The sequence below is a fragment of the Lissotriton vulgaris genome, chromosome 10, assembly GCF_964263255.1.
Source record: "Lissotriton vulgaris chromosome 10, aLisVul1.2, whole genome shotgun sequence".
Lineage (NCBI taxonomy): Eukaryota > Metazoa > Chordata > Amphibia > Caudata > Salamandridae > Lissotriton > Lissotriton vulgaris.
The window spans coordinates 186,225,573-186,253,393 of NC_141698.1; the positions used below are offsets into that span (position 1 = coordinate 186,225,573).

Consider the following 27,821-nt stretch of genomic DNA (forward strand, 5'->3'; position numbering starts at 1 on the left):
AGTGATCAGTCACTGCTTAACTCTGCCTTCTGTGCCGAACACAACTGCTAGCTCAAAGAAACATGTATATGTTTTTTTTTAATCTCTTAACTGAATCAGTTTTCCCCAGCTCACTATAAAGTCTGTGGGGTTCTAATTAAATATGTTTTCTGAGTATGCCACCCTCAAACCATTCATCGCCTGTTTTGAATGCAGTACGTTTCTTTGGATTGAGCGTGGAGTGGTTCGTAGGTACGCCTTTGCTCAGAATGTGGGGCAGAGAGAAAACAGAAAATCTTCCAAAACAAGTTCTGCTGCAAACTATCAATATAAAAAAAACAAATCCATTTATTGAAAGCAATAAGGATTAGTTACTTACCTGTAATCCTAGTTCTCATCCAGGGGTATACTCATCAAAGTCATAATCTATGAATAATCCCCGCCCATGTGCGGGATCCCGGAGCATATAGAAAATACATATAAATATATATGTATAAATATGTGAAAACATAATAGCAGCCTAAAAAACATTTTCTAACTGGCAAAAGTGCCGCAAAATTACATAAATCAGTCTACACACAGTAGTACCCTTCCAAACCCTAAGGAAGAAAGAGCAGAAAAACATTTTGTATACAACAATGCTTTATTGCCATAGGAAAACCTGTAATTGCAGGCATTTGCCAGTAGGCTGCAGTAGAGTATAAAGCAAACAGAGAAAACTGACACCTTGCCTTTAAGGCATTAGAGTAGGGGTACCGTGCCTTTAAGACCTGAAGGCAACCCCCTGCTCCCATGGTGCACCACAGGTGACAGTTGGGTCAGTTCTTTTTGGAGGTGAATAACACCTGAAGAGATCCATAATAAAACCTCTCATAACTTAGTAACTTTGCTCGTCCGGGGAGGCGGGCGGGAGCTTATGACTTTGATGAGTATACCCCTGGATGAGAACTAGGATTACAGGTAAGTAACTAATCCTTCTCATCCAGGGGATACTCATCAATAGTCATAATCTATGAATAGATTAGCAAGCTCATACCCAAAGTCTCACGGACGAGCAAGAAGTATACAAACTTCACAGAAAAGCCAAGACATATATTGACCATACATCTTAAGCAAACAAGTTTCTTAAAGAGGCCTGCCCTACTCTGGCATCGGCCTGAGTATCTGAGTCCAGGCAATAATGGCGGGTAAAGGTATGGACAGACCGCCAAGTTGCCGCTTTACAAATTTCAGAGATAGGTACATTACGAGGAGAGCTGTAGTGGAAGCTTTCCCTCTGGTAGAATGTGCATGTGGTCTACCCTGCAAGGTTTTGTTAGCTAGTTGGTAAGCAAAAGCTATACAGGAAACAATCCAGCGAGAAATTGACCGTTTAGACGCTGACAGACCAGTATTCGTACTGCCATAGTTAACAAAAAGCCGGTCAGACTTTCTCAGAGGCAGGGTTTTTGACAAGTAAAACTTCAGAACCCTCCGGAGATCAATGGAGTGTAATGACCTCTCCGGGGGAGTGGAAGGATTAGGAAAAAAGGTAGGTAAGGTGATAGACTGGTTGATATGAAAGTCTGACACCACCTTAGGCAGGAAACTTGGGTGCGTTCTTAAAACCACCCTATTGGCATGAAAAACCGTGTAAGGTTCCTTGCAACACAAGGCCTGGATTTCGCTGACCCTACGGGCAGAGGTAATTGCCACTAAAAAAGCAGCTTTCCAGGTCAAGTGCTGCAAAGAGGCCTTATGAATAGGCTCGAAAGGAGCACTCATCAGCTTAGTCAATACAATATTCAGCTCCCAGGGAGGAGAGGGAGACCTCACCGGTGGGAAGACTTTTTTCAGGCCTTCTAGGAAATCCTTAACTACAGGCATAAGGAAGAAAGATGTCTGATTGGGAGACTTCCTATATGCTGTGATGGCAGCTAAATGAACCCTGATGGAGGGGTATTTCAAGCCTGATCTTGCTAAATGCAAAAGATATGGAAGAATCACCTGCTCTTGGCCATGTACCGGGTCAAGAGAATGTTCACGACACCATATGAAAAACCTCTTCCACTTAAAAGCGTAAGACTTCCTAGCGGAGGGTCGCTTAGATTCTTTAAGAATAGTCATGCAGTCTGCTGGAAGGTCTAGATGTCCATACTGGATGACCTCAGGAGCCATGCCGTCAAGCGAAGGGAAGGAAGGTTGGGGTGCAACACCCTCCCCTGGTCCTTGGTCAGCAAGTCTGGACGGCATGGTAGGCGTCGGTGAGGAACTTCTGATATCTGAAGGAGATCGGGGTACCACCACTGGCGTGGCCACTCTGGTGCTATCAGGATCATTCTGGTGTTGGTCCTGTAGAACTCCTGGATCACTGCCGGGATCAGAGGCAGGGGGGGAAAGGCGTAGAGTAACGTTTGAGACCAGCTGATCAAAAGGCCATTCCCCAGTGATCCCTGTTGGGGGAACCTGGACGCGAAGACGGGGCATTTTGCGTTGTCCGCGTCTGCGAACAGGTCTACGTCTGGTACGCCCCAACACTGAAAAACGTCTTGAGCCACTTCCTCGTTGAGCACCCAATCGTGCGCTTCGACGAAGATTCTGCTGAGGCAGTCTGCTTGGACGTTGTGAATGCCTGGTAGATGAACTGCCACAACGGACAGGCCTCTTGCCAGGAGCCAATGCCAGATGGCTTGTGCTTCCAGAGACAAGACTCTTGACCTTGTGCCTCCCTGCTTGTTCAGATAGAAAATCGTTGTTGTGTTGTCCGTCTGAATCTGGAGGTGTTTGGTGCGCAGGGCAGGATAAAGAGACTCGAGAGCAAGATGGACTGCTCGCAGCTCCAGGAAGTTTATATGGTAGCCTTGCTCTACCTCGGACCAAAGGCCTTGAACTTGGAGTTGGTCCATGTGAGCACCCCAGCCTTGGAGGGAGGCGTCCGTGACAATTGACTGAGACGGAGGTGGGCAATGAAATGGGACTCCTTGTAGAAGATTTGATCGTTTCAACCACCATCTGATCGAGTCCCTGGCTCCTTGAGGCAGCATGACTCGGTCTTCCCACTGATCCGATCTTTGAGACCACTGATCCTCGAGGGCTTGTTGCAGAGGTCTCATGTGAAGGCGAGCATTGGGCACAATGTAAATGCAAGATGCCATCGATCCCAGCAGAGAGGACACTTGTCTGGCTGTTGGGGCCTGATTGTCCAGAAGAAGGCGAGCCTTCAGAAGCATAGATGACAACCTCTCTTCCAAAGGACACACGCTTGCCTGACGTGAGTCCAGAGAAGCACCCAGGTAGTGAATCCGCAGGGAGGGGTTGAGAACTGATTTCTTCAGATTGACATGAAGGCCCAACGACTTCATCAGTTTGAGGCAGAACGAGAGATGGCTCTGAAGCAGAGACGGAGTGGAACTCTTCAACAACCAATCGTCTAGATATGGATAGACGAAGATCTTTCTTTTGCGGAGAAAAGCAGCCACCACCGCCATGCATTTTGAGAATGTCCGAGGTGCAGATTTCAGGCCAAACGGCAGTACTCGATATTGGTAGTGACGACGTCCGATCTGAAATCTTAGAAACTTCCGATGTTTGATGGACACTGGTATGTGGAAGTAGGCGTCCTCCAAGTCGATGGCACACATCCAGTCCCCCTGATGTAGGTGTGGGAAGATCTGATGCAGGGCCAGCATACGGAACTTTTCTTTTCGTATGAACTTGTTTAACCTTCGAAGGTCTAAGATGGGTCTGTATTCTTTGACAGATCCTCGTTTTGGAACCAGGAAATATCGAGAGTACACTCCTTGATTTCTGTGAATCAAGGGAACCTCTTCTATGGCCATTTTCTTTAGAAGGACGGAGACTTCGTCTCTTAGCAATAGAGTCTTGTAACGAGGAAGATGTTGCAACTGGGGAGACAGCTGAGGAGGAGGGGATTTGAACTTCAGCAAGTAACCATGCTGCACAATACTCAGCACCCATCTGTCTTTTGTAATGGATTGCCACTCTGTCAGATGATGAGAAACACTCCCTCCCACCGGAGTGGTGAACAGACTTGGAGGAAGCAATGGCTCAGGGCTTAGGAGGCTGCTTTGAGTGGAACTGCTGTCTGGTATTGCCACCTCTTCCTCTGCCAGGACGACGCTGCTGGAACTGCGTCTTCTGTTGCGACTGGGTCTGCCACTGAGGGGTTTGAACCCTCTGTTGGAAGGCCTTGCGGTCACCTTGGCGAAAGCGTTTCTTGTACTCCTTGCGCTTTTCTAACCCCACAGCTTTGACGGTGTCCATTTCAGCTTTCATCTTGGACATTTCGTCGTCCGCGTGTGGACCAAACAGGGTTTTCCCATTGAAGGGCAAATTCAGAATCTTCTTCTGGGCATCTGGTTTGAGCCCTGTTAGGCGGAGCCAGGCTGACCGACGGGAACAAATGCCACTTGAGTAGCCATGAGCTGCAAGATCTGAGGCATCAACTGCGGCGCTAATAACTTGGTTGGCTACCAGGCCTCCCTCCTGCAAAGTCTCCAGGAAATCTTGGCGATCTTCTTTGGGGAGCTTGTCAGTAAAGCGAGTCATGGAGTCCCAAAGAGACCTGTCGTACCTTCCAAGTAAGGCAGAGGCACTCGCCACCTTCATGAAGGAAGAAGAGGTGTTGCATATCTTCCTTCCAAAAGAGTCCATAAGCTTGCTGTCTTTTTCAGGTGGCACTGAGGAAGACGTAGAACCTGCATGGGACTTCATGGCAGCCGCCACAATGATAGAATCCGCAGGAGGATCCGATCTGAGGAACAAGGGATCCTCTGCAGGGGCCATATACTTCTTGGCAATTCGAGATGGAACAGATCCCACCACTGCTGGTGTGAGGAATGTAGCCATAGCTGGTTCTAGGAGGCCAGGGACCAGGGGAAGGAGAGGCCTGGGCGCTGTACGATGACGAAGGGTGTCAAAAATCACGGAAGTAGGAACCACTGGAGTGGTCAGCGTGATATTAAGCTTTGTTGCTCCTCTGACTAATACATCTGAGAAAGTAGCGAGGTCATCAATCGGAGAGACTCGGGAAGGTGGCGTAGAGGAATAGGTCGGAGAATAATCTCGGTAAGAAGACCTAGTTGATGAAGACCTTGTAGAAGACCTTGTGCGTCGCCTCCTATGGGACCTGTCACGATTCCTGTTGTGACTGTCCCTAGATCTAGACCGATGACTCGATGGAGACCTTGGTCTTGGCCTGACCGGAGATTTGGATCTTGGTCTTGGCCTGACTGGAGATTTGGATCTTGGTCTTGGCCTGACTGGAGATTTTGATCTTGGTCTTGGCCTGACTGGAGATTTTGATCTGGCAGGAGTCTTCGACCGCACTGGAGAACGTGATCTGACTCGCGATCTCGGTCTGGGTGACCTCCTGGGGCTCCGAGGAGATCTAGCTGGTCTAGCTGGAGTCTTCGCCTTGGAAGGTGAATATGTACGGGAGTAGTCCGAGCCCGGACTACTCTGTCCAGATACAGCCCCTTGAGGATGAGAAATCAAGCTGCCCCCTGATTTGGGCGTAGATTCTGGAGAAACCTGCACAATGTTCAAGCCAGGAGATGAAGATTTTCGTCCGGAAGATTTTGAACCCGGGGACTCCACCTCTGCAGTCACTTTAGACCTCGACGGAGAGATCCTCGACGTCGAAGAAGTCTGGGTGACTAACGGCGTTGAGCGGTGCCTTGAATCACGCCGTGAAGAGACCGACTGAGAGCCTCGACGTCGATCCGGAGACCTCGACGTCGATCTTCCTCGACGTCGAATCGGAGACCTCGACGTCGATCTTCCTCGACGTCGATCAGGCTGGGATACTTCATGACGTCGAGTCGACGACGTTGCTCGACGTCGTCTCGACGATGACCTTCCTCGACGTCGAGTCGACGGCGACCTTTCCTGACATCGCCTCGGCGTCGACCTCCTTGACGTCGAAGGATGGGATCTGACAGTCCCTTTCGACAGCGGCCCGCTTGCCAGCGGCGACCTAGATGCCGTCCTAACTCTCGACGCTGACCCCTCCCGGGGTGGCGGAGAGCGTCTCGACGTCAACAGAAGCCTCGACGTCGACGGAGACTTAGAAGTAGTAGCAACCATGGACTTCGAGCCCGAAGCATGGTGCCTCGACGCCGACTTACTTGACTGCGGCGGAGATCTTCGACGTCGTGAAGATGATCTGGGCCTTTTCGACGGCGTCCTCGACGTCGACGGAGATCTTCGACCCTCATTCCTCTTTCTGGATACAGGAGAGGTGGAATGACGCCGTTTCTGGGCATGCTTGCTTGTAGGAGACGATCTAGGGGCTGGGGAAGCACCCACCTGGTGACTCTTGTCCATCTCCTGCATGGCATGAAGTCGAATCCTCTCCCTGTCGCGAAGAGTCCGACTTTTAAATTTTTTACAATGATGGCACTGATCAGGAATGTGTGAAGATGGAAGACACACAATACACACAGAGTGTGGATCATTTTGAGCCATCTTTTTGTCACAAGAAGGACATTTCCTAAAAAGAGCAGGCATTCTGACAGGAAATTCCTATGGGTTACCACAGAAAATTAAATCAGAAGCCTTATTTAGTCAAAAAATGTCGAATAATTTGAGAAAACTCTCTCAAAAAACCAATTTCAGTTGAAAACTGAAGAGCTCAAGCTCCAGGATCCTCACAGAAGGAGCCGGAAAAAAGAACTGACCCAACTGTCACCTGTGGTGCACCATGGGAGCAGGGGGTTGCCTTCAGGTCTTAAAGGCACGGTACCCCTACTCTAATGCCTTAAAGGCAAGGTGTCCGTTTTCTCTGTTTGCTTTATACTCTACTGCAGCCTACTGGCAAATGCCTGCAATTACAGGTTTTCCTATGGCAATAAAGCATTGTTGTATACAAAATGTTTTTCTGCTCTTTCTTCCTTAGGGTTTGGAAGGGTACTACTGTGTGTAGACTGATTTATGTAATTTTGCGGCACTTTTGCCAGTTAGAAAATGTTTTTTAGGCTGCTATTATGTTTTCACATATTTATACATATATATTTATATGTATTTTCTATATGCTCCGGGATCCCGCACATGGGCGGGGATTATTCATAGATTATGACTATTGATGAGTATCCCCTGGATGAGAAAGTAGAAATAGGCCAAAAAGGTCAACATTACAAAGACTGTATGAGAGTCATTTTAATTCCTAATACATGTTATGAGGATACCTTGGCCAAGCTCTGTCTTTGTAGCCAAGAGAACATTCATGGACTTGTAGATTTATCTTACTATTATAAATACGAGCAAGCTGTTAGCCAATACCAAACTGCTGGGTTCAGGTGTGGCACATGAGACAGCAGCTATGCAGGTCAAATGTGTGTCTGTATTCCGCTGTAAACAAATACGAACCATCGGGTAATTCTGCGGATTTTTTAAATCCACCTACCATGAATTTGAAAAAAACAGATGGATTTGAGGCAGGCTGCTCTACACGAGAAAGGCTTCTTCCATGCAGAAGGTATTCTTGTGCTGACCTGCACAGCTAAGGACCTGACAAGGTAATTTAACTTAATCAGTGCTTTGAAAGGAAAAATAGAAGCGTAGGTACCCCATACCAGAGTACCTGCTTGATTCGGAGAAGTAGCAGGACTCTCCAATTAAAAGTATTGTACTTCTGTTTGATTATCAAAAAAAAAGTATTGTACTTCTACCGACAAGTGCAGGTACTCTCTCAAAAGTGAGGGTACTCTGTACCGGAGAGACCCGGCCCATTTAAAGCACTGACCTTAAAGGTTAAATAAAATATCTGGTCTCTGTTGGTGCATGAAAGCAAGATCACCAGCAGCTAACCTGCCAGAACGACATGTAGCCCTGCAAGCAAGCAAGCACTACACACAAGCTTTCCGGCTGGGGAGGTTTGCTTTTAACACGGTCATGGGTCTAGGCAGTGAATTTACCTTAACACAAATATCCTAAAGGAACATACACTGTCAAGCCTCTTACAGTGCTTCTAAAGAGAGCTGTATTGGCCTTCTTTTTCTGCCTAAGAAGTAGCAAAGCAACTCTGTTTCCATTTCAGAAGCAGAAAAAAAATAACAAATTTCACATATTTCAACATTCATCCGAATATTTCGCCCACCTCTATTTGCCTGTATGCAAGCATGCATTCCCTGCATTACACAAAATCCAGAGCTATTACATTTGTTAAAGCTTATTTACTTGGGAACTAAATCTCAGTGACTGAAACTGGAGCACTGGAGCATTGGTACATGGAACATCCACCTCTTTGCCCTCGAACCTAACATTTTACCAAATGTCCTCACTCAGCATCCGATTCACAAAGAGACGTATGACACATACGCTTACGAGTGTGGAGTCAACCCACTATGGTCGGAATCTTTGCACTGCAGTGCTAAGTCCGGAGATTCCGCCTTGAATGCGGAGACTCCGCATTCATAACTTTACGAGTTGTAAGTCCCTTTGTGAATTGAACCCTCAATGTCCTCAATAGTTAGAATCTGTCCTTTCGCACATGCAGGAGAGACATTCTCTTATGGACCTTATAAAGGTCATACACAAGTCTATCAGAACCCATACGTCTTTTTGGAGCACGCTCCAGCTGACGGTCAAGGCCGGGTAGTATTCATTAAAATGGTGGTGCTGCCAAGACTTCTATATAACTTCACCCATCTGCCCTTATACACCCACGGCCCTTCTTTCGTGCTCTGGAGAGCATCATCAGGGACTTCTTATGGGGGAGGAGTACTCACTGGCGAGTAGCCATCAAAAAGCTATACCTACTGACCAATCAGGGTGGCCTGGCGTTACCAAACATGGAACACTATTATCTTGCTGTGCATCTGCAATGGGTGGCCCGGTGGATGGCAAGCTGCAACTTATCTGACACAGACACTATCTTGGTCCCTCAACGCCTTCATCAAGTTATTCCAACCCTGCGAACAGGGGAACCGTGTCTCCACTACTGCTTTACGCAGCGTATTGCTGCTACTGTAGGTCCTTGTATATTACTCGAAGTGTGAGGCCATATGATGTTACTAGGCACACCCAGAAGGCGAGCAGTCACAACGGCGGTGGTATTTCGCTGATGGGGGGCAGTGGGGATTCATGATGTGGGGGACCTGTACAGGGAGGGCACCTTAATGCATATGCCACACTGATGGCTGAAGAAGGGTTGCACCAGGGACAATTTCTCACTTAGGCATCACACCTCAATAGCTTTATCACCGCTGAGACAGCCATGGGAATAAGACCTGCACTGATCATTTACGGACACTGCGTGGGAGTCTGTACTAGAGTGCCCAACGTACGTTCCTAGGAATATGCGTTTCAGGCTAATACAGTATACCATTATGCAAAGGGCGTAACTTACGCCGCCCAAGATCAACAAATATTTCACTTGCACAGATGATTTTTGTCTTGCGGATGCAGACTTGCTACACATGCTGTGGTGCATTTTGCGCCTTTAAAGTTACTGGAGGGCAGTACTGAAGGCCTTGACCCGATGTACTGAGCGCTTGCTTCAGATCGAATGGGAGACCTGTATTCTACATCTATATCGCAGGAGTAAGCGTCATTGAGTAACCTCCCGTTTTATCGAACTAGGAATGGTAGTGGTGAAGCGGATGATCACGAAAAGGTGGAAATCAGCTGAGCCCCCTCTGGTACTGTCCTGGCAGCGCTCATTATAGGTATGGGAGGAGGCGGAATGTGTAGCACTACACCCGGAAAACACATTGGGCCTCCACAAGATTCCAATTGCTGCAAACTCGAACACAATCCAAAGAGACTTCCAGGACGAACATAACACCGTCGAAGACATGGGGGCTGCTACAAGCAGACACACCTGAGAGACACTCGCAGTACACATCTGCATACGCACCTACATATTCCAGAACACAGGCAGTAAATAGGCTTATTGGGTGGGGGATCGGATGTTGCTCCAATCATGTTACACTGTCTATTTATTTTTCTTTGTTCCACACATTATTACCCGCCTCTCAAGTTAGTAGACCATTGCACAGATGCAAGGACAAGTACCTCAACGGAACATTAAGAGAGGTCAAAGATCTCCATAGGGCAGTAGAGCCGAACGAGAGCTATGTAGAACCCCATGAGATACTGGTGAAATGAAATGAAATGAATGAATGAATTAAATGAAATGAAATTAGATTTATAAAGCGCATGGCTGCCCTGAAGCGTCCCAGCGCTGATAGGCTGAACTGAACACAGAGAACTCAAGAGGGGAAGGATTTAGGGAGTGATAGGGAAGAGAAAGGTTTTAAGTGCTTTTCTAAATTTAAGGTAGGCGGGTTCCATCTGGAGATCTCTAGGAAGTGCGTTCCACTTATTTGCTGCATTCAACGAGAACCGGTGGCCTCCGGTACGTGCTTTCCTTACTCTCGGTGTGAAGGCCAGGTTTTCTCTGTCGGAGCGAAGGGCCCTGGCCGACTTGTAGGGGCGAATCAGACCTCTCAAGGCCGGGGGGCCTTTACCCTGCAGCGTTTTATGAGCGATGCAGAGTGACTTAAAAGTGATTCGCTCCTGGATTGGGAGCCAGTGAAGGGCTTTTAACAATGGTTTGGCTGACGCCCGTCTAGGCGCCCCCATGAGCAACCTGGCTGCAGCGTTCCGTGCTCGCTGGAGGATATTGATAGTGGCTAGAGGTGCAGCCAGGAGGAGGGCATTGCCATAATCCAGTCTGGAAAGAATTAAGCCCTGGATTAATAGCTTTCTCGATTGAAAAGGAAGGAGGGGGAGAACCTTCCGAGCTGCCCGTAACAGGCCGAAGCAGCCTCCTGCGACCTTCTGCGCATGGGTCTTAAAGGTTAATTGGGGTTCAAACCAGATCCCGAGGTTTTTAATTTTCTCCTGGGAGGGGGGGGGGGGTAAATCCCCCATGCAAGGGGGCCACAGCTCAGGGGGCAGGGAGGTAAATTGGTTGCCCAGAAACATGATCTCGGTCTTAGCTCCATTCAGTTTGAGCTTTGAGCTAGACATCCAGGAGGAAATTGCAGTAAGGCATTTCGGGAGGTCATCTGGGCAGCCCCCTTGTTGTGACAGCGAGACGACAAGTTGAGTGTCGTCTGCGTAGCTAATGGATTTGATCCCAAAGGGGGCTACTACCTTCTCTAACGGGGCCATATAGACATTAAACAGTGTGGGGCTGAGGGAGGAGCCCTGCGGCACCCCACACTGGAGAGGAGTGGATTTGGACATAGAACCATTTTCCCATATCCTGAAGGATCGATTGTCCAGGAAAGATTGCAGCCATCTGAGGGCTGACTCTGTGATGCCCAGCTTGGCAAGGCGTTGAACCAAAATTACATGGTCAACGGTGTCGAATGCAGCGCTTAGATCCAGGAGGATCAGGGCCACTGATCCCCCTGAATCCAAGATGCATCTTGCCTCTTCAGTCACAGCTATAAGGGCGGTGTCTGTGCCCTGACCTGGGCGAAAGCCCGTTTGGGAGTCGCTTAAGAGGTCGTTAGACTCCAAGAACTCTGAGAGCTGCCTATTCACTACCTTTTCGGCCACTTTGCCCAGTCTAGGTAGAAGGGAGATAGGGCGAAAATTGGCCAAATCGGAAGTGTCTAGTCCCGGTTTCTTTAGAAGCGTTTTGACTTTAGCCTGCTTCCAGCTCGGGGGCACTGTACCAGTGGTAAGTGACGCGTTTAGTAGCTCTGTGGCTAAAGGAGTGATGGTGCTCATAATTTGTTTCAGAATATGCATCGGGAGTGGGTCGGAAGGAGAACCTCTTTTTATATTAGATAAGGTGTTGCAGAAGTCTTCCCTGGTAATACAGCTGAACGCCTCAAATTGGGAACAGGTAGGGACTGAGAAGGGGGCTTCAATGGGTAGTATAACAGATGATTGAGGGAGGCTATCAAGGATTTTCCGTATTTTTGCATCAAAGAATTCTGCTAGCTGGTTGCATTTTAGTTCGGGGTCATTGAGAGCCATAGTTGGAGCTGGAATTTTAAGGAGCTGATTAACAATTTTAAACGTTTCTCTGGCGGAATTGGCTGATTGTCTAATTTTCTCCTCGAAAAAGACTGCCTTGGATTTCTGCTGTGCGGCTTTATAGAGTCTTAGGGCAGCTTTATAGGAGGATTTACTATTGAGTGCCCAGTCTTTCCGCCACATGCGCTCAGCTCTTTTACGGGCTTTTCTGAGCTCTCTTAGTTCGGGCGTAAACCAAGGGGATTTAAAGGTATTGCTCTTTTTTGTGGTAAGTTTAAGGGGCAGAACCGTGTCCAAGGACTTAGTAAGCCAATCGTGGAAGTTTATATCTGCTTGAAGGACGTCAGATTCTGCAGAGGGTACCGATTGTTCGAGGGCAGTTTTCAGGTTTTCTACCGATAGCCTCGGCCAAGGTCTTTGAAGTATACGGGGACAAGATGCCTTGGTCATTTCAGAGTAGAATTCCCAGGAGAATGGCACTACAGAATGGTCTGACCATGGAAGGGGCAGAGGGGGCTTGGCTACAAGCTGGGAGATGTTCGAAAAGATAGGGTCCAACAGGTGGCCTTTATTATGGGTAGCTTCCTTGCTTGCAAGCTCAAGGTCAAAGGAGTTAAGGTTTGCAACTAAATCGACAGCTAAGTTGTCATTGGGGTCGTCAAAGTGCAGGTTCAGGTCTCCCAGGACCAGAAAATTGGAGGCCTGGGCGGCTGCTGCTAAGGTAGCTTCTAGTAGGGAGTCAGAGAAGTGTTTTAGGCTTCCCGGTGGCCTATAGATAAGGAAACCTGAGAGTGAATGAGTAGGTAAAAGCCATATTCAGGCAGCTGTTACACTTAAACAGGCACTGCATTATTACTGTTGGACTTGGCCCTTCTGGCAGGTTCACCCCTAAACTTTTTGCTTGTTGAATGTGAATTGGTGGTAGTGATTTTTGGTTTCTGCGCACTTTCACTGTGTCCCAGTGGAAAGTGCTTGCGCACTCTGAGTGCGTGGAGTAAGGTTGGCCTGCCCTCCCATAGAAATGCATGGGGAATGTCTGTGTCCCTGGTAGTTCCTGATGCGTGGGGGGATGCAGGCTCGAGTTTGGTATGTGTGGCGCAATGATATGTGCGCCGTATATGTGTCTAGTGTGGAAGTGCCACTTCTAGCCATGGGTGTGTGTGTGCAGTGAGTGTGCTGGCACGTGATTGGTTGGAGCTGGCTGGTGAGCCTGGCTCCAGGAGTCTGGATGGGTCTGCCCGGTGGTGAGTGTGGAGATTAGCATGCTGATGGCTGGGGAGGAGTGCACCTGGCTCCTGAATAGGGCTGGGCTTTCCTCACACAATGCTGGCTCCGCCCCCTGTGGTGCGTGTAATGTCCCTAGCCCTGCCAGTGAATAGAGTGAGGGGCTGAGCACATCAAGGGTGCTCCCAGACCAGCTGCGACTGGTTCTTCCCCAACCCTGCACCTTTAGACAAAGGATTTCTCTGTATAACAGGAGGCTGTGACCTCTTGTCAAATGTTCTTGTTTGCTAACTTGAATCCTGCCAGGGGCGTGCTGCTGCTTGGGCCCAGGGGAAGGCTTGCCTCCCTGGGCCCTACCCAGCTCCTGGACTCCTGAAGGACTTTGTTGCTTTCTGTTTCCCCTAGCGCCTGGGAGCGCTTTTCTTTTATTCTCCTGGTCCATGTAGCGCTGCAATCAGCCCCCTAGCGCTTGGAAGCGCTTTTCCCTTTGACCTTGCGCAGGTGCCCACCCTGCGACTTGACCTGTTGCCGTTTATCTGCCCCTTCAGCGAGTGCCCACCTCGCTGTTACGTTTATTTTGCCTATCGAGGGTGCCCATCACTCATTATGCCCAGAGAGATCACCGCCGCGGCCCTCGCGCCGCAAAAAGGAAGTCAGGCGGCCGGGCGCCTGGCGTTGGGTGGGACTTCCTGTTTGCGAAGGAAGTCCCGCCCGCTGCTGTGCTGCGATTGGCTGCCCGGCCGGAAGAGGGTACTGCTGTCCGAGGAGCCACGAAGGCTCCACATCGAGTCCCGGTCCGGAGATGGGGGACCGGGTGAACAGCGAAGCGGGGGCCTTGTTAAGGCGGGGCTCCCATGAGGAGAGAGAGCCCCGCCTTGCGCTACCGCCGCCCGAGGAAAAGCCAGCCTTCTCCCGCCGAGAGCCGGTAAGTTAAGACGGCTGGGGCGGGGGGAAGGCCTCACGAGTCACAGGGGCCATTGTCTTCTTGAGTCCCCGAGCGGGACTCCAACGACCCAGGGGGCAGTTTGCTCACTTCGAGTCCTCAGAGAGGGGGACTCCAACGGCAGGGCATATTCTTATTTGGAGCCAGAGAGGCTCTTAGCCCCATTCCTATTTCGAGCCTGTGAGGCTCCGACAACCCCAGGGGCACGATTCTGTCTTCAGAGCCCACGAGAGGCTCACAGGGCATTTTGAGATCACGAGTCCCCAGAGGGGGGACTCCAACGTCCTGGGCCCACATTTTGTTGCAGAGCCCACGAGAGGCTCCAAGGGGGCAGGTTGTGTTTAGAGCCTGCGAGGCTCCCCCGAGGCCCCGCGTCCCCAGAGCCAAATGGCTCAGTTTGGTGGCGTGGTTGTCCCAGAGGGCTGATGAGAGCCCTGTCGAAGTTCTGCTGATCTACAGCTGCTCAGCAAGTAGTGGGCAGCTGCACCGTTTAGGTTTCTTTCTTTTAGGGACATGTACTCTGGACTTTAGGAGTGAGGCGCACTCCTTCATCCCTACCCTGGCCTTCCCCAGCTGCGCAGCACTTAGTGCCAGCTGCAGCGTTTAGGCCCTGTTCTGACCCTGTCCTCAGCTGCCCAGCAAGTAGTGGGCAGCTGCTACGTTTAGATTTTGGCGCAGTGGCGCAACCTGGACTTTGAAGTAAGTTCTGTGCTAATGTGATTTCTGCGAATTGTTCTTTGCTGCACCTCTGAATGTGTTTTTGATGCGTCATGTGCCTTGTTCTTACACCGCTGAATGTATGTTTATGCATCATGTGTTTTCCTTCCCTACACCTCTGAATGTTTTGATGCATCATGTGTAATGTTCCTATGCTTTACCCCTAAATGTATGGTGATACTTAGGTGGTTGTTTTCTCCTAGTACAGAGGTTGCTAGTGAGATCCTGGTTCCCTGCGTAATATTCTCCTAAGATGGTTAGGGTTGCGTAGGTGGTACTTACCTCTTACCAGTAGTTACTGGTTGTGTGCTCTATGTTTCATTTTTGTCCTACAGTGATTATTATCCTAGTTCTAAAAGTGCATATTCCTGACAGTGGTCCATGTGGCCCTGTCCTGTACATATCCCCTGTAAATTCTGCCCGTGCCTGTTGGCACATTGTAAAGTGTGTGTTTCTATCTAATGTGTTTTGCAATACAAAGGCTATTGTTACATATAACTTGTGTGGAGTTCCTTTTGTGGGGGGCCTGGGATGTTGTTGCTCGTGGGTGCGTGCTCAAATACTTAACTTACATTGCCTCCGGGGTAAGCCTTACTGCTCGTGTCACGCTACCAAGGGGGTGAGCAGGGGTTATCTTGGCATGTAACTTCCTTGCCCTGAATTAGGAATGGTGGTCTCTGACTGACCTTGGCGCAAGCCCTGGCCAGCCAGGGATCCCACATCTAACAATGATGCATATTGTACGACATGCCCAAATAGAGAAAAGGTACTAATATGTAATGACAACTGTGAATGTCTATTTTTGTTAATGAAATTTCTAAAAAAATGAAGATCATACACAGGTTTGACATTTTGTTCCCTTACACTAAGTGCTGGTTGTCCACACATGAACCAGACAACTGGCTCAGTGAATATACTGGGTGCAAATGGGAATGCTGGAATCCTTTGCATCAATGGAATTGGGAATTCACAAAACCTCTCATGACATACTCCTGGAATCCTGTGACTGTCAAAGCTTTCTAGGAGTGCTCTGGAGACGACTGTTATTTCATTAATTCATAGATGTAAAAATGAAGTTGCCGTCCAATCCAAAGATCCTATCTGGTGTTTTGGATACAGTTGGACAGGGGTTTATAAAACTGATTAGAAGGGGTGAACCCAAACAGGAATGCCCACAGCTACAATACTTTAGGGCTCATCCTCTCGGCAGCTCAAGTCCTTCACCTTACCTGTTATGTCTAGGCGGTCATCGATCAGCAGATCAGCAGAGACCACTGTTTTATCCCGGGTCAGCACAATCTGATCCAGAAACTCGTGCCCCAAATGCTTCTCCACCCAGGCGTACTGAAATCAAAGGAAAAAAAAGTCACTTAAAGTGGGGAGTTAAAAACTGCTAATGCTGGTGGGCATCTAATCATTAAACACATTGGAAAGCAGTGGGAAAATACAGTCCTATAAACAGACGAAACAAAAAATATAGTATTGAAAAATATCACAATATGTGTTCCCTCTTGGGTATCTGTTTTTTTTTGCGAAAGGATATCTGGGCCAACCCACAACAGCATTTCTATTTCCAAAGGCACCTTCGGCATATATGTTCAGGAATTCCATTAAACAAAGATTTGATGACAACCATATAATGTCGGCAAATTTCTGTAGAGTCTGTTTCCCGCCTTACCCAGCCAACCTTTCACCAAAAATGAGCCACCAAATTCCAGGCACTGAATCTAAAGTCAATTTAATACAAACTGTTTGTTCCCCTAAACCTTGTCGGTGACTTCAATACTTAGGGTGTCTTTTCAACGCTTGAAGTCCAAACTCAACTCACTGCACGTCACAAAACTTGTAGGCTAGGAATTTATCTGGCCCCCCAAACCCAATTAGGCCATTTTTCTTTCCTTTCCCCCAGCCTCCTACACATTGGGCCAAATTGGGTCTGAAGGTTACGTCCACCTGCAGGTGCAGATTTATTACTATTTGGTACTCACCGCCATTCCCTAGAGTACACCTAGAAACTGTGCAGGCATAGGTTTCGAGACATACTATCCGGTGACTCTTCCTGTGAGTCCCATTCCACCTATGCAAAGTTCTCCATAGAAGATAAGTCCACACAGGTGCAATGAGCCCATTGCCCATATGTACAAAACACACCTATTGCTTCAGAGAAAACATTTTTCGATGTGGGAAAAGACATCAGTACACATCAACCAAATGTGGGGGTGATCCCTTCCCTTTTTGGAAGTTACACCAGCCCTCGGATCAGGCAAATAATCACGCTGGGGCATTGTGGGGATGGGGGGCGATATTTGAGGGCCAGGGCAGTCCATAATAATCTTTGCCCCCCACCCCCCAAACGACCGAGGCACCTGCCACAACATAGAGGTGCAGGAGTTCAGAATGAGCAATAAAAATACCTTTACATTTAGTTTTTACTTTTATACATTTACTGTGTGTTCAACACAGGTTAAATACCAGGCTATGTCTTCAGACAAATTGCTGCTTATTCTTTTAACATGGAGATGTTAATTACTTTATGCCTTTGGCTGAAAAGTAAAAGGATTTTTTCAAAGTGAACTGTGGGACAATCTCCCTGTGGTACAGACATGGTCACTGGAAATGGGTGGCAGGGCAGGCCCAAATTATGCAGCAATGTTGACTAAATTATGCAGCATGAAAATTAAAATTATACAGCCTAACCCTGCACATTTTTTAACAGTATAATTTCATTATATTGTCATTTTACAGGTTAGCTCTGTCTGTACATTAGTGGCAGTTCCACATCCAAATACACTGTAAGTAGCTGAAAGGTGACCTGCCAACCTTTGCGAAGGACCTTCCACTGTACAGCAACACGTGCAGCACCATTTCTTGTAAATTTTGATCTGATTTAGCTAGAAACATTTCTTTTTGTGCTAAAATCTGAAGATTATTTAGAAGCTGATGGACTATGTGGCAAATGCTGTAAATTCATAATTTTGAGGAAAACACTGCGTCGGAGAATTGCAGAATTCCAGTGGCCCTGCGTACAGGGAGTACACAAAGAAATACCGTAGGATGTCAATTTATTTCTAATTCACAGAAAAATTTAAATCCCTGTAAATTATTTGTACAAATATCACAGCATATACTAGCAGTTATGAACGGACAAATGAAGCACATTTCAATTCTGGAGTGTGATGGAAACAAAGGTTTGAATAGAATCAAAACAAATCTTGGTGATGCACAAGGGATAAGTATTGTATTGAACATTTGTATTGCACTTACTACCTCTATGTGTGGCACTGATGCGCTTACCTACATGGGCAGCAAGCTACGCCATATAGGATGCTGTGTGGTATTGGAAGAAGCAGCACAGAGCAGGGTCTTTCATTCACAATGGTGACAGTGGTAATTGGTCAGTGTTGTCTCTCCTTATGGAGTGCGTCCAGGGACTAGAGGAGCAATAATCGTACACCTTTGTGGATAAACTGCAATGGTCATTTTGAAGCTGCGAAAAGCTAGTCATGGACTAGATTAAAGTCCTTCGATAGAACCGCAGTGTGTGACAGATCTCTCAATTATTTCATGCCCGTTCATTTAATGATGGCTGGTTTATTCACTACAAAGAACTGGTGATGGACAACCCTTGTAGCCTCATGCTTTAGTTGAATGTAAGAGGTGTAAGTTACAGTTCACTGCCGACCGCTGAGTGTTGTGATATTAGTATTAGTGTGGACTAGAAATGTTATGTATGAATTTACATAACTATATAATACCCCGACGAAGCATAGGTCTGCGTTCCTTAACTTATCTGCTTATCGAAAGTAGTCTGCTGGTTGGGTTGTTTCCAATCTGTGGATTATACACTAAAGATTGAGCTTGGGGATGCAACTCTCTTTCCAGGTTATATTGCTGGTATGTGTGTTGGTAAAGTTGTCTTGAAAATATAAATTTTTTCAACTGTTTTCTAAAGTGACAAGGCTCCTGAATACTTCAATTGCTGGCTGGTAGTGTGTTACAGAGCTTGCCGGCTTGTACTGAGAAAGCAGTGCCTTTTACGGATTTTATGGTATGATGGTAAGATAAGTGGTGTGAGCCAGGAGCGCAGTGTCCCGATTTGTTTGCAGTGCTTGAATTTAGCCTGCAGGTATAGAGGTCCTTTTGCTTGGAGGCTCTGGGGACATTTCAAAGTGCTTTGAACACTGGCATTCTTGTTATAGGTAGCCAGTGGAGTGATTGCAAGACGGAAGTCATGTGTTCTCTTGGGTAAAGGCAGAGAAGAAATCTTGCAGCAGCATTTTGGATGAGTTCAAGTTTGCATATTATGAATGAGGGTGCGCCAAGATATAGGCTGTTGGCGTAATCAAGCTTGGAGATTACAAGTGTGAGGATGGCCTTCAATTTCTATTGGTATTAAAAGTATGGGCGGATGCAACATAATGTTTTCACTGTGTAGAAGGCACTCTGTTTTATGTTCTTAACATGTGGTATTAAGCATTGGTCTGAATCCATAATCCCCCAGGTTTCTGATTTTTCTTGATATTGTTAGAGAGGCCTCATGTTCCTTGGTCTGTATGGCGGTAGGCTGGTATTTTTGTCATTGTCGACAGGTCATAAGCTCTATCATTGCAGTATTTAGTTTTAGATGGTTATTCATCATGCATGTGTTTATGGCCTGAAGACAGTCATCAAGTTTTAAGCTGTAGAGTGCTATCAGACCATCCTTTTTTTTTTAAACGATTTGCGTGTCATCTACATAGTTCATATTCTGATGATGTTGAATGATTTAATCAGGTTTGGTAAGGAGGTATGGTAGATGTTGAATAGTATAGGGGATATGATAGACCCCTATGGGACGCCACAGTGTTGTGTGTAAGGAACTGATATGAAAAGTGGAATCAATACTAGTTTGCATTTACTGCAGAGAGGCCAACAATTCAATGGCCATTAGCTTAAATCCTTTCTCACCTTTAACATATGGTATGTCAGATACAAATTTGTTATGTGAAAAGATTGCACAACTGTACAGGACATTGAGTCATGTTGTTCTTAAGCCAGCAACTTTCAAGTCATTTTTTATTCCTGATACATAAACTGTTGCTCCTATCCGAACCTGGCAGTCATTCGGAAGCAATGTCCAATCATGAAACTCCAGATTCCAATATGGCATTGTGGTGTGATTAGCCTTCTGTGTCTGGGCAGAGATATGACATGTCAGCTATGGATTACATTTGACTGACATTGCTCCAGCCTAAAGTGGGCTGTTGCGAAATACAGCCTGGTGAGATAATGTTTCTGCTCTATAGAGTGTTATTTTGTTTGCAGGAGGCAGATTTATAGTTAGGTTAATGTGCCTGCTGCAAAAGGGATGCAAAAACCCTAACTAGCAGTAGTGTGAATCTGAAATGACCCTCTAATGCCTGCCATGTCTCAAAGGGCTGCTATAAAACACTATCTTTCAAAATTGGTTTAATACCTAGATAACCCTACAGGTTCAACGCACTGAGGATTCATCTCCTTGAACCAAATATTGGGGAAAACATAATCAGGACGTCAGAGGCTGAAATCATTCAAATTATAATTTACCTTTGTAGACCTCTCTGTAGAACATCAACAAACATTTTCAGATTTTTGTATATTGTAAATTAAGATGTGAGGTATGAATTTTCTTTTTAAATCTATTGACTCTTTTGAAAGTTTTGATTTATCTTTATCTAATTTATGGTTATAGCAGATAAATCGCTGTTATGAGGTGCTATGTAATTAATGTACTAAAATCACAATATTTGGAGAACATTTGGGGTAGTGCTTTTATTGGGAGAAGTGTGGGAATGCTTAGTGCTAGGAATTGTATGGATCCTCACAGTACTGAGATTCACGCAAACTACACCACCCCAGACTGCCCGAATTTTATGGATCCTCACAGTAAAGAGATCCACTCAAACTACACCATCCCAGTCTGCCCTAAGTACCTTCTTTTAGAAATGTCTGATCCTGGAAGGTTTACCTAGCACTGACCAAACCCTGGCCTACATTAGTACCAGTCCCATAGCCAAATACAGCTGCAAGTATCTGAAAGGTGACCAGTCAAACTTTACACAGGACCTTCTACTTCACAGCAACACGTCCTGCTCCATTTTTGGTAAATTTTGATCTGTTTTAGCTAGAAAAAAAATCTTGTGTTAGAATCTGAAGATTATGCAGCAGCTGATGCACCATGTGGTAAATGCAGTAAAATTCATAATTATGAGGAGACCGCTGCGCCGCAGAGTTGCATAATTCCAGTGGCCTTGCGTACAAGGAGTACGAAAAGAAATACTGTAAGAAGTCAATTTGTTTCTAATTCACACAAAAAATTTAAATACCTGTAAATTAACTGTACAAATATTACAACATATACCAGCAGTTATGAAAGAACAAATGAGCCACATTTTAATTCTGAAGTGTGATGGAAACAAAGACTTTGATAGAATCCAAAAAAATCTTGGTGATGCACAAGTGATAAACATTGTATTGTCCTGAACATTTGTATTACACTTGCTACCTCTATGTGTGGCACTGAAGACCTTACCAACATGGGCAGAAAGCTACGCCATATAGGATGGTGTGTAGTTAGAAGGGTTTTGTCTTTGTTTTGTGATCTAATGTGGAAAGTGTTTCGATGTCATGTGTGAAGAGCACTGAAGTACTGTTGTGTTACAAGATGCAGCGCATAGCAGTGTGTTGGATGATTAGGTGTGAGAGCCACATCCATGCAGTTTTATGGTTTTTCAGTAAGCTGGTCGTTTTGAACAGCTCTGCAGTTCCCTTTATTGTATTTCTTATTATTATAGTCTGCTTATCTGGTTACTGCACTGGGTTGTCCAATCAAAGCTTTTGTGGCAGATTTACTTACATTGCAAGCAAAGCAACAAGGCAATTTGCACCAGTGTGTTGCGTAAAAGGCGGATAGCAGAAATACACCACGTGGCACTTTTCTGCTGTCTCCTAGAGCTGGTGCACTGTGTGCTGCCTAGCGCCAAAATGAAACCCTTGTGCCATGTTGCAAGGGTGCCTGTATTACAGTACGGATTGTTTTTGTGCTGGAAGGGAGAACTTCCTGCACAAAAACAATCCTTGGAGGCATATTCCTCTTTCTATTTGTGCTGCTCAATGCAGTACACATAGAATGAGGAAGTAGCTAGCAGAAAAAAAGATATTTCTCCATGTTGCGCCTCACTGGGGGAAGGTGTAGCATTTTGACGCATTCCCAGGTTTACCAGTTTTGAAAATTCCCATGTTCCACCCATGGAACGCCTTCCCGACGCAAGGCAGCAATATACGCTGTCTTGCATTTCTTTGCATTTACTAAATTACGCAAAGCAACACAAGGCGGTTTGCATGGCTTTGTAAATACCAAACATAATTTTGCATCCGGCTGCATCACAAAAGTTTCTTTCTTTTGTTTGTTTTTTGTATTAAAACACTTGACACAGGAGAGGTTGGTAGTTGCATTGGGGGAACTGTCAGTCTCTTGCCAATCTTGAAAAAATGGCTAAAAACAATACATTTTTTGGGTCTCAATATTCACACATAGTAGTTCTGTGGCACTGAAGTGAACTACTTAGTATGCAGATGTGCTCCTTGTAAAAGAGCAGAATGTTGTCTCTACACAGTAAAGTTACCCAGTGACTGAAGTAAATTGACCCACTGCCCCATGCTGTATGCTGCAGAGTACAGAAGAAAAATGTGAAGTACACAACATAGAGAAAAATGAGAATTACAGCACTACATACGAATGGATGACTAGAGCTGGCTGAATGAGTAAGTGTGTATGTGCGTGTATATATATCATACTAATTAGTCATGTAATACTTGATTAATGGCAATATATACACTGAAATAACAAGCTAGGGCGATAAGGTAAATATAATGACAACGCCTCAAAATTGGAAAGTTTCCTTAAGAAGTAATTATACCAAGAGGTACATTTAGTTGCATCACTGAGCTATACGTTTTCCATAGCAAGGCCTTTAATACACCAAAGGACACATGTCAAAGTAGCAGAACACACACTATAATCAGCCTGAGTACTTCATAGGGGTTTGTCCAATGATAGCAATTATAAAAATAATACCATACATTATGCTAGTAAATCTGGCCGAGGCTACTGCTACTGCCCAGATGTTGGGTTGTTTGCAAAAACAACAGGTGATGGACCGAATGAGGATCAATGTCACACATTCAACCCAGTCAAAAGATCTGGGTCCTAATCCATCGTTTTTTTGCACTCCACACCACCCTGGGTTAGACAATGGCGATATGCAAATCAGCTCTGACCCTGTGCCCCATGGGAACAGTCCAGTCTGAACTACAAAAGCCATGTCCTTCCCAGAACGGAATCAAGCATCCGAGGACCGGACCGGTTTCGAGGTAACACCTCTCATCAGCCCGGCTAGCTTGACTCCAGTGGTGTGGAGTGCCTGGGACCCACGTCTGGGCATCCCCAGTACACTTAGAGCGAGTTTGCAAAAACAACAGGTGATGGACCGAATGAGGATCAATGTCACACATTCAACCCAGTCAAAAGATCTGGGTCCTAATCCATCGTTTTTTTGCACTCCACACCACCCTGGGTTAGACAATGGCGATATGCAAATCAGCTCTGACCCTGTGCCCCATGGGTGAGAGGTGTTACCTCGAAACCGGTCCGGTCCTCGGATGCTTGATTCCGTTCTGGGAAGGACATGGCTTTTGTAGTTCGGACTGGACTGTTCCCATGGGGCACAGGGTCAGAGCTGATTTGCATATCGCCGTTGTCTAACCCGGGGTGGTGTGGAGTGCAAAAAAACGATGGATTTGGGCCCAGATCTTTGGACTGGGTTGAGTGTGTGACATTGATCCACATTCGGTCCATCACCTGTTGTTTTTGCAAAATCCGCCCTAAGTGCGCTGGGGATGCCCAGACGTGGGTCCCAGGCACTCCACACCACTGGAGTCAAGCTAGCCGGGCTGATGAGAGGTGTTACCTCGAAACCGGTCCGGTCCTCAGATGCTTGATTCCGTTCTGGGAAGGACATGGCTTTTGTAGTTCGGACTGGACTGTTCCCATGGGGCACAGGGTCAGAGCTGATTTGCATATCGCCGTTGTCTAACCCGGGGTGGTGTGGAGTGCAAAAAAACGATGGATTTGGGCCCAGATCTTTGGACTGGGTTGAGTGTGTGACATTGATCCACATTCGGTCCATCACCTGTTGTTTTTGCAGATGTTGGGGTGGTCAGGTGCAGCAGGCTCCCACAGTCCTTCATATTGGTTGCTAGGCTTTTCTGACACGCCCGCTGAGGTTAAAAGGGCTCTGCTATAAACACAGGTATAAACAGAACTGGCACATGTTCCATTCATAAGTAAAGGGGGACTAAAGCAGTACACACAAGGGTGCCTAACAAGTCAACTGCTTACACAGAGCTGATGTACATGCACTAACCTTACACCCAGTTAATATCACCGACGAACTAGCACCCTTGAAAAACCATCAAATCAAGCAAGGCAGCAAAAAAGCCCCCTGGTTCAACGATGACCTTAAGAAAATCCAAGAAGTTGTGTCGCACCCTCGAGAAAGCCTGGAGAAAAAACCCAACCACTGGCAACCTGACCACCTTCAAGAACGCCACCCGCAAACACCACCAACTGATCCGATCCACCAAGAAATCAGCATTCAAGGATCGACTTGACAACAACGCCCACAACAGCATGGAACTATTCAACATCGTCAAAGAATTTACCAACCCCACCGCCGGCACCGACATCACTCCCTCCCAAGACCTCTGCGACTCCCTAGCCTCCTTCTTCCACAACAAAATCACCGACATACATAACAGCTTTGAAAACCAGTCCGGAGACCAGTCCACTCCACCCACCTCCGAACCAAAACCCCCCTCTAACAACCTTTGCGCCTGGAACCCAATCACCACTGAAGACACCATCCGCCTGATGAACTCCATCCACTCAGGATCGCCAACCGACCCATGTCCCCACCACATTTTCAACAAAGCAGACTCCATCATCGCACCCCATCTCCGAGACGTCATCAACTGCTCCCTCAACTCCGCTACCTTCCCGGAAAGCTGGAAACATGCCGAACTCAGCGCCCTTCTGAAGAAACCCACAGCAGACCCCACTGAACTTAAGAACTACCGCCCCATATCGCTCCTCCCATTCCCTGCCAAAGTTATTGAGAAAGCCGTCAACAGTCAGCTCGCCGCCTTCCTCGAATCCAACAAATCCCTCGACCCCTCACAGTCCGGCTTCCGAGCCAAACACAGCACCGAAACCGCCCTCATCGCAGCAACAGACGACATTCAAACTCTACTGGACAACAGAGAAACAGCTGCCATCATCCTACTTGACCTCTCCGCAGCCTTTGACACAGTCTGTCATAGCACCCTCATACAACGCCTCAGCAACGTCGGAATACAAGGAAAAGCATTGGACTTGATCATCTCGTTCCTCGCCGGAAGAACCCAGAGAGTCCGCCTCCCCCTTTTAGATCAGAGGCCACCGAAGTCATCTGCGGCGTACCACAAGGATCATCACTCAGTCCCACCCTCTTCAACATATACATGAGTCCCCTCGCATCCATCGCACGCCAACACAACCTCAACATCATCTCCTACGCAGACGACACCCAGCTGATCCTCTCCCTCACCAAAGACCCAAACACCGCCCAAACAAACTTACACGAAGGAATGAAAGAAGTAGCCGAGTGGATGAAGAACAGCCGTTTAAAACTGAACTCGGACAAAACGGAAGTCCTCCTCTTAGGATCATCCCCCTCCGCCTGGGACGACTCATGGTGGCCACCAGCCCTGGGAACCGCACCCATACCTACGGACCACACACGTAACCTGGGCTTCATCCTGGACTCCTCCCTCTCGATGACCAGACAAGTCAACGCCGTCTCATCTTCATGCTTCAACATCCTACGCATGCTCAAAAAAATCTTCCGCTGGATCCCCACCGAAACAAGAAAGACGGTCACCCAAGCACTGGTCACAAGCCGACTGGATTACGGAAACACCCTTTACGCCGAAACCACAGCCAAACTACAGAAAAACTCCAAAGCATCCAAAACGCCTCAGCCAGACTCATACTGGACATCCCCCGTCAAGCTCACATTTACAGTCACCTGAAAGACCTCCACTGGCTCCCCGTCAACAAGAGAATAACGTTCCGTCTCCTCACCCACGCACACAAAGCCCTCTACGACCTAGGACCCGAATGCCTCAACACGCGACTGTCCTTCTACACCCCCACCCGCCAACTACGATCGTCCAATCAAGCCCTCGCTGCAATTCCGCGCATCCATAGATCCACCATGGGGGGAAGATCCTTCTCCTACTTAGCGGCCAAAACCTGGAATTCTCTCCCCACCCACCTCCGCATAACACAGAACCACCTCTCCTTCAGAAAGCAACAAAAAACTTGGATATTCGATAAGTAAAGTAGCCCCCCCTTCCCCAAGCGCCTTGAGACCCTCTGGGTGAGTAGTGCGCTATACAAATTTTTGAACTTGAACTTGAACTTGATCCCACCACATGAATTAATCAGACTGGCGGAGGTGGAGACAATTATACTGGTAAAAATGGTAGAAGCGAAAAAAGTGAACCATCTTACAATGTTTTGAATGGGCTGCTGTATAATCTGACAGAGGAAGTTGAAATTGTCAGGAAAGTGGAATTCCTCAAGCCGAAGTCATTCAACAAGGAGATTCTATACCTCCCTCCTCACCTGATGCTTCCTCACAAGATCCATTCATGTTCTTTTCAACCCCACCATGCGGTTGGAATCTTTCAACACCTTACAGCCACTGCTGCAAGGTAACCTAAATATATGTAAAGTCTACCCTCATATCCCTGTTCACATAGCCAAGGCATTAATCTACTCAAAAGTAATCTGCTAATTGCATTACTGCAATAGTTGTTAAGTAGGTGGTCTTCAATACTGTCTCTACTTTTGACAGTCTTAAACTTCGCTTCTAGAGTCTTGTATCATCTCCCCAGAAACACCCCACGTCCCCACCTGGATGTTTGCCAACAAGGGGGACATCCAGAACCTTTTAACACTAACCTTCAAAGCCACTTAGGGGACATCACCAGGGTTCCTTTCTAATAATTTAGCACAAAACAATCGCCTCCACAAACTAAGATCAGCTAACAAACACTTCACACCTTCCACGTTTAGGTACTTCAACCTTTTAGGACAGTGATTCTTAAACTTTTGACTTCTGTGGACCTCACATAATTTTCACTGGAACCCACAGACTCCCCCACTCCATCATTATTGGAATCCAGGATCACCCAACCCACTGAGTCATTACAAGAAGCCGGGGACCCCGGCCTAAGCATTTTCAATAAATTGAACAGTAAAACAATACACACAAAATACAGAACCAAGCATCGATCAGACAAATACATGTACGATGAAATATTTTATTCAATTCACAAATGTTTTCACTAAAAAAATAACAAAGGTTGCAGGGACGTTATAGTTAGGTTGCCATTTTACCCACAAAAACAAACAATTCAGCAATTATAGTTATACTTATGTTAAGAAACTATAACTCGTGCTCTAAAGTTACTCCGTGCGTGCCCAGGCCCTGCTGCCAACCTCCCCCCCCATGCATCGAACCCCACGCAACACACAGACTTAGCCCGTATGTGGTGTGTAAGTGGATGATGGTATTTTTTCTTTTTCCACTGTGCTTCAGATTTGTGGATCTATTGCAGTTTTACACTGGGTGTTGCGCTATGGGACGCAGATGATTAAATTGGGTACCTTTTTGCCTATGAGGGGTTCCTCAGAGACCATTCCATGTGTTCTATGGGGTCAGGATAGCTCTGTCCTGAACCCGTATGTGTGTATTTATTTATGTTTTCTCCCCAGGGACTATGGCAAGAAACTAAATGGTTAATGCAACACTCCTTTTCGGTTACAACCAGTCAATCAGAGCCTTGCTTTTCTCCTGATCCACCACGGGTACCTGCGGATCCGTGTCCCTAG

General features: G+C 46.8%; 1 protein-coding gene across 5 annotated transcripts in view; it reads right to left on the reverse strand.

The window, feature by feature from the left end:
- Window positions 1-27,821, reverse strand: part of NT5M (5',3'-nucleotidase, mitochondrial) — a 292,344-nt gene that overhangs the window by 8,883 nt on the left and 255,640 nt on the right. For all 5 annotated transcript variants that reach the window (XM_086940853.1, XM_086940855.1, XM_086940857.1 and 2 more), the window contains one exon: window positions 16,033-16,147. In XM_086940853.1, coding sequence (XP_086796979.1) covers window positions 16,033-16,147 — 115 coding nt within the window. The remainder of the gene's footprint in view (window positions 1-16,032; window positions 16,148-27,821) is intronic.